The sequence below is a fragment of the Talpa europaea genome (genome assembly GCF_964194135.1).
Source record: "Talpa europaea genome assembly, chromosome: 14".
NCBI classification, from domain to species: domain Eukaryota; kingdom Metazoa; phylum Chordata; class Mammalia; order Eulipotyphla; family Talpidae; genus Talpa; species Talpa europaea.
In genome coordinates this window covers 90,482,028-90,488,652 of record NC_140082.1, presented here as the reverse complement: position 1 = coordinate 90,488,652, position 6,625 = coordinate 90,482,028, and the positions used below count along the sequence as shown (strand labels likewise).

At 60.6% G+C, this 6,625-nt stretch overlaps 1 protein-coding gene across 1 annotated transcript; it reads left to right on the top strand.

The window, feature by feature from the left end:
- Positions 1–230: 230 nt before the first annotated feature.
- RLBP1 (retinaldehyde binding protein 1) lies at positions 231–5,022 on the top strand (the record flags this gene model as incomplete). The annotated part of the gene is made up of 7 exons (XM_084254077.1): positions 231–242; positions 483–611; positions 1,608–1,812; positions 2,661–2,839; positions 4,089–4,247; positions 4,554–4,664; positions 4,867–5,022. 7 exons carry the CDS (start codon positions 231–233, stop codon positions 5,020–5,022), a joined length of 951 nt encoding a protein of 316 aa, XP_084110203.1.
- Between the last annotated feature and the right edge of the window lie 1,603 nt (positions 5,023–6,625).

Here is a 6,625-nt window from a genome sequence, read left to right as displayed (position 1 = left end):
GGTTTTCTGGACGCCAGCCCAGACTTCCTGGGTAAGAATCACAGGTGCTGGGGCCCAGGCACCTGCATTTCTACCAAGTGTGACTGAGGCCCTGGTTCTGAGACCATCACAGAACCGTGCCTGTGACCTCAGCACGGCCAACCTCCTCTCCCAGGGAGCCCACCTGCAGAAACTGGGGTGGAGGACACAGGCCCTTCCTCTGCCAGGGACTCCAGGTCTTCCAGAGCAGCATGTCAGAGGAGGTGGGTACCCCTACACCTTGGGGCTCCTCTTTGCCCTCCCCTCCTTCCCTCAATCCCTCCCTGCTTCCCCAACATCTGGTCTGCTCAGGGGTACCAGGCATACGGGCACTCACCCCACAACCTCCCTGCAGTCCCCATCCAAAGGGAGGGGCAAAGGCACTGACCTAGGATGTGAGCAGCCCTTGCAGCTGTCAGCCCCCCACTAATGGGGCCTGCTCCTGCTTTGTCCTAACTCCCTAGGCGGGCACGTACCGCATGGTCTCTGAAGAGGAACAGGCGCTCCGAGCCCAGCTGGACCGGCTTACCACCAAGGACCACGGGCCTGTCTTTGGCCCATGCAGCCAGCTGCCCCCCCACACCTTGCAGAAGGTGAGGTGGCCCTGGGTGCTGGGAGGGGCACTCTGGGGAGGCAACAAGTTTGGAATGTGACCGGTGCTACCGTAGAAGTCAGGGCCCTGGCAGCAACAGGTCAGCCTGATCCGAACCACAGCACCCACAGTGAGCCCTGGCAGCAGTGCCCGAGCCTAGGGCCCCTGGACCAGGCTCATCCTGGATTTGTAGGTTCGAGGCACCAATTTGCCCAGCTACTGCCCTCTGGACAGGCAAGAGGCCTGAGTCCTGGGATCACACCTACCTCCAGCGGGACTGGCTTTCCCTCCTGGGCCTGGCCTTCTGTGCCTGTGGAGGACGCTGCTGGAGCTGCCCAGACAGGACCAGACTGCCCTGGGGGGTTAGGGGGAGACCGGGCTGCTTCTGCTTCCTCTCTGCTTCCCTGAGCACCTCCAGGGAATGGTGCCGATAGCCGCCCCCCCCCCAAGGGCCGACTCCCCCTCTTGTGTGGAGGAGAGTTGGCTGGCAAGTGCTGCGGTCCTCTAGGGCCAGCGCTGCGGGGAGGGCGGGGGAGGCAGGCTGCCCCCTGCCGGCCATCTTTGGTTTTGCAAAGATGGGAATGAAGCCCGAGGGGCAGAGCTGGGCTTTGAGAAGTCCAGGCTGAGTCCAGTTCCAATCGTCTGCTCAGGTGGCCTCAGGCAAGGCTAGCTTGCCTCCGTGAACCCCAGGGCGCGCCTTTGAGAGAAGGGGATAAGCTTGCTCTCCCTACTGTGGGAGGTTGTGCAAGGATTTAAACATACAGTGCATTGAAAGCTTGGCGTGAAGGGCGCCAGTAAGTGCAGGCTGGGACTGCTGGAAACGTTTAATCTGGGGGTTTCTCCAGCGAACGAGCCCAGGAGGAACAGCTTGGCCTCATTTTCTCCAAACAGAACTGGTAGCCGAGGGCGGGGGCAGGTGCTGCCGAAGGCCGTGCGCTGTCCGTGGGTCCGGCCCCGGGGGGAGACTCCTGTGGGCTCCTTTTGCGCTTTGCTCCAGGCCAAGGACGAGCTGAATGAACGGGAGGAGAGCCGGGAGGAGGCTGTGCGAGAGCTGCGGGAGCTGGTGCGGGAGCAGGCGGCCTCGGGGCAGGCGCTGGCCCTGGCGGTGGCCGAGAGGGCGCAGGGATGGGACAGCGCCTTCTTTCTGCGCTTCATCCGTGCGCGCAAGTTCCACGTGGAGCGCGCCTACGACTTGCTGCAGGGTGAGACGGTGGGGCCGGGGTGGCAACCGGGAGGGGTGGCCCTAAGCTGGGGTGGTCCTTCCCCAGAGGAGACCCGCCCCTCCACTTGGCAGCCGTTCCCTCCCTGGCCAGCCAAGCCCTCTGAGCCTCCTTATCCTACCTGTAAACGGGGGTGAGTGTGAAGTGATCCCCCCAGGATCCTGGCCAGCTCCGACTGGAAATGCAAGCGTGAGTGAGCGGCAGAGGCCTCTAGGTCTGGCTCCTCTCCCCCCCTTCCAGGCCTTGGAACTCACTGGGTAGGATGGAGTCACCCAAATTGGGTGCCCAAGGAGGGAGGAGTCCCCCTCCCCCAGCTCAGCGGGACCCCCTTGGCTCATGCTCCCCATCCCCCTCTGGGCCTGGCAGCTGCAGGGCTGGGCACCTGTTCAGGACAGGTCAGGATGGGCTTGTGGGTGGCACAGCTCCGCTGGGATCATAAAGCGCCTCTGCACCCTACTTGGGGCTTGAATTTTGTCTGCGGGTCTCCCTCCACCCCACGCTGTGTCCACCTGTGGCTCTGCCCGTGGGAGAGAGAAATACAAGTCACATCTGGCCTCAGATATCAGATCACACGTCACGTTTGTATAGTTTACAAGCTGGTCAGGCCCAGAATCTGCCTTATCACCAACGGTCTGGCCCAGGCCGATAGCGCCCTTCAGCCTATTTTTTGGAGAAGAAAAATGAGGCTCAGAAAGGTTGAACACACCCTCCACCCCCCGCCTCCCCCGACACACAGGATGTCGGAGGAGCCAGGCAGGGGCCAGGTCTCTGGGCACCCCCCCCCCGGACGGGATGCCTCCCTAAGGGGGTTCTCTGCCCCCCTCCACCAGGCTATGTGAGCTTCCGGCTGCAGTACCCCGAGCTCTTTGACAGCCTGTCCCTGGAGGCCGTCCGCCGCACTGTGGAGGCTGGCTTCCCTGGGGTCCTCTCCAGCCGGGACAGGTATGGCCGGGTGGTCTTGCTCTTCAACATCGAGGACTGGGACTGCGAGGAGGTCACCTTCGACGAGGTCAGCGGGGACTCCCAGGCTCCCTCCCAGCTCCTGGGCTGTGTCCCCTCCCTGACCTTGCCCTCTCTGGGGCCCTGACTCCTGGCTCCCTGGGAGGTGTGGTGTGGCCAGTAGCCGCCAGGCAGGAGGAGAATGGCTCGGATGTGCCAACTTCAAAATCCAGCAGCCTGCGAGCGGGGCTACTGCCCCCTCCAGCCCCCCCACACCATACCCCGCCCAGTGAGATGACCGCTGTGGGCCAGCAGCTGGGTCGGCCCTGCCAAACGCCGATAGCTGGCAGCCACACAGAGGATAGGGGCTCCCGGACCATGGGCTGGGGGAGAGTCCAGAAAGCACGGTTTCCGAGCATTTGGCAGCCTGAGATCTCTGCATTTATAGCCATGCGATTTCTCTTGTTAGGCCCTTGAGAGAGCTGCCCTGGGTGGGGAGTTAGGGTTTGTCTTGGGAGCATGTCACTGGGCCTTAAAAAGAAAAAAGGGGGCCTCTCTGGTGGTGCAGGCAGTTGAGCGTCACACTGTGAAGCTGTCCGCAGCCTCTGCAGCGTGGGTTCGATCCCAGCCGGCCAGGGAGCTACCCACATGGCGTGGCAGACCTCTCCTGTCTCCCTGCTTCTCCCCTCAGCAGTGTATTTCATCCGTCTGCCTGTTCTGCTCCCTGCTCGGTCTCTGGTGTATCCTCTCACCCTCCCGCGCATCTGGCCTGTACCCTGGTTCTTGGATAAATAAATCTTTAAAGAAAAAAGGGACACATTCATCTTAAACAGATCCTGACACCATGTATTTTGAAGTCCATCTTTTCCCACAATAACTTGAGATGCCCCCGTGATCATAGCCTCTATTTTCATATGCACTCGGGTCTACTTCTGAACTTTCTATTCTTTTCTATCAGTTTCTGTCTGTTTGGGCCCCAGTATCACTGTTTTCATCATAACTTGTATAGCTCACTTAACATCTGTTGGGGATAGCTTTTCTCAGGGTCTTTCTGGCTTTTCTTGCGTATTTCCCCTATGAACTTTAAGTTAATGAGCTCCAGGAGAAACATCACATTTCTGCTGTTACAGGAGCATATGGACAAACACTTGGGCATCCAGCCATGGACATGGGGCTCCAGGTTATTTTCTGGGGTTCACACACTCACAGAGGTGGACCGTCCCAGCTCGAGCCTGGGACAGATCTCCTTCAGAAAGGATAGCCCAGTTTTTGCTCCCCGGCAGGCTGGGCTTTTAGAGCCAGTCCATTCTGCACCCCAGATCCTGCAGGCCTATTGCTTTATCCTGGAGAAGCTACTGGAGAACGAGGAGACGCAGATCAACGGCTTCTGCATCGTTGAGAACTTCAAGGGCTTCACTGTGCAGCAGGCTGCTGGGCTGCGGCCTTCCGACCTCAGGAAGATGGTGAACATGCTCCAGGTGTGCCCGGGCCTGTCCCGCAGGGCCTTTTGCAGGCTGGAGGGGGTCTGTGGCCCGTGTGGCGGTGCCAGCAGGGCTTTAGAGGTCGACCGCACGCACCATGAATAGCCCTGACTGGCGCAACCCCCACCCCAACTGTCTGCAGTTCCGATCCCGGGTGGAGCCAAGGCTCCCCAGTCACTAGGGGGGCTGTCCTCAGGGCAACCTGTGATGAGAGGAGTGTGTGCTGGTGCCGGGGGTCAAGGCGGTGGGCGGGTGAGTGGGCCCTAGGTCTATGAGGTCTTTGGGGTGCTCTCTCTCTCGCAGGACTCCTTCCCAGCCCGGTTCAAAGCCGTCCACTTCATCCACCAGCCGTGGTACTTCACCACCACCTTCAGCGTGGTCAGGCCCTTCCTCAAGGGCAAGCTGCTCCAGCGGGTGCGCCAGCCCGTGGGGGCGGGGGGTGGAGGTCTGCTGGGGGGCAGGGCACAGGCCACAGCACAAGAGGGGTGGGGCCCCCCAAGATGCTGTCCCACAGCCCGGGCAGACGTGGCACCCTGTGCCCCTGTCCCGCCGACCCTCCACGCTTCTCCCCCAGCCCTGACACCGCCCTCAGCTGCGTGTCCTCTGCTCCCTGCAGGTCTTCGTCCACGGCGACGACCTCTCCGGCTTCTTCCAGGATATTGACAAGGACATCCTGCCCGCCGACTTCGGGGGCACACTGCCCAAGTACGACGGCAAGCTTGTCGCCGAGTGGCTCTTCGGCCCTCGGGCCCAGGAGGACACAGCCTTCTGAGCGCGGCCGCTGGCAGCCTCTGCAGCAGTCAGCGCCGGCCGTCCTGACCCCAGGGCTGGGGAAAGTGCTCCCTGGAGGGCTTGGGTCCCAGGAAGCTGGGGCGAACTAGATGCCAAGTTAGGGGACGTTACAATAGCGGGAGTTCCCCGGAACCAGCGGAGCTGGGAGCAGCGACATCCTATCGCCTCTGCAGCTTGAGGGCAGTGCCTTGGGTGGGCTGAATTTCGAAGAGTCTGGCGGCATCTCTGGTGGTTCCTTTGTACCGGAGTTTTGCTCTCAGGGTCTGTGGACACAGGCAGGAGAGCTGGTTTAACCCCCCCTCCCCTCCCCAACAACCAATAAAAAGATTATGAGCGAGGACTGCGCACTAATCATCCTGCCCCTGGAGCCGTTCAACAGCTGCCGGCAAGAGGGGATTTTCCACTCAACTCGGGGGAAGCACCCACTTTGGGGTGGCCTGGTCCCCTCGCAGACACAAGCACCCATATATGTGCATAGATTTCTTACATCTGTTCTTGCATTTCTGGGACTTGCCAGCTCATCACCCAAGACATTTCCTTCTTTATAATGTTCAGTCGACAGTCCAGGCTCGTGATCAGTGTTTACCCTGGACTAGCGAGCCGGAAGGAGAATAATAGCAATTTATGGTGGGTGGAAGGGTGGGGGCGGGGGGACGCTGGCTGGATTTCCCCTAAACCCTTCAGACCCTTGTAAAAACTGAGGCACCATGTATCCAAATCAAATCTCAGATGGAATTCCAGCCTTTAAAAAAGGGGTCTCACCAGCATGAGCAGGAGGGACCTCCAAGAACATCAGCCGCTAAGGGTGTAATCACCTCAAGTTGTCAACACAGCTGTGCCCCCAATCCGAGGCAGGCAGTGGTGGCTCCCTCCTGGATGGCTGCCTCCTTCCCTGGCCCTCCTTGTGGGCTGGGGTCTGATTTGTGGGGTCTCTAATTTAAGCATGAGATCAGGGGACGAGGAAAGCAGCAGGCAAATGCCCTCCAGGAGGTCCCCGGGGCAGCTTTTGTTTTCTTTCAAGCCCAAATGGGGTGCTGGGGTCCCCCTTAAAGCCAGCAGTGCAAGGCCTCACTTAGGCAGGGGGTCTGCCAGGAAGCCCATGGTCTTGGTGAGGCCCAAGGCCCAGGGTGTGGACCCAGCAAGTGGGTGCCGACGGCGGGCTGACAGCGCCCCCTGCTGGTCTCACCGCGGCACTGCCTGCCAGCACAGGGACCAGCTCGCCAGATGACCCCCAAGGTGCCGCCCTTGGGAAGACCTCACAAAGTCCCAGCAGCCTATGCGCTCCGATCCTGCAGTGCTACTACCCCACATTAATGAGAGGAAGGGGGACGACAAAACGTCGAAGCCACCAAATGCGGACACTTCCTTTCTGGGGGTGTCTGGGACCAGGCAGGGATTCCGCCTCATACCAGTGATTTGAACAGGAATGTTGGGCTCACTTGCCCCAGGGGAGCTTGGCCCCTTAGCAGATGCAGTCAGTTGGCCAAGGTGCAGGCAAAGGCCGGGCTCTCAGCAGGGAAAGGGCCACCAGCCTGGGGGGGACACGTTCCTACTAGCAGGACTAGCAGGAAGGGGCCTGCTGA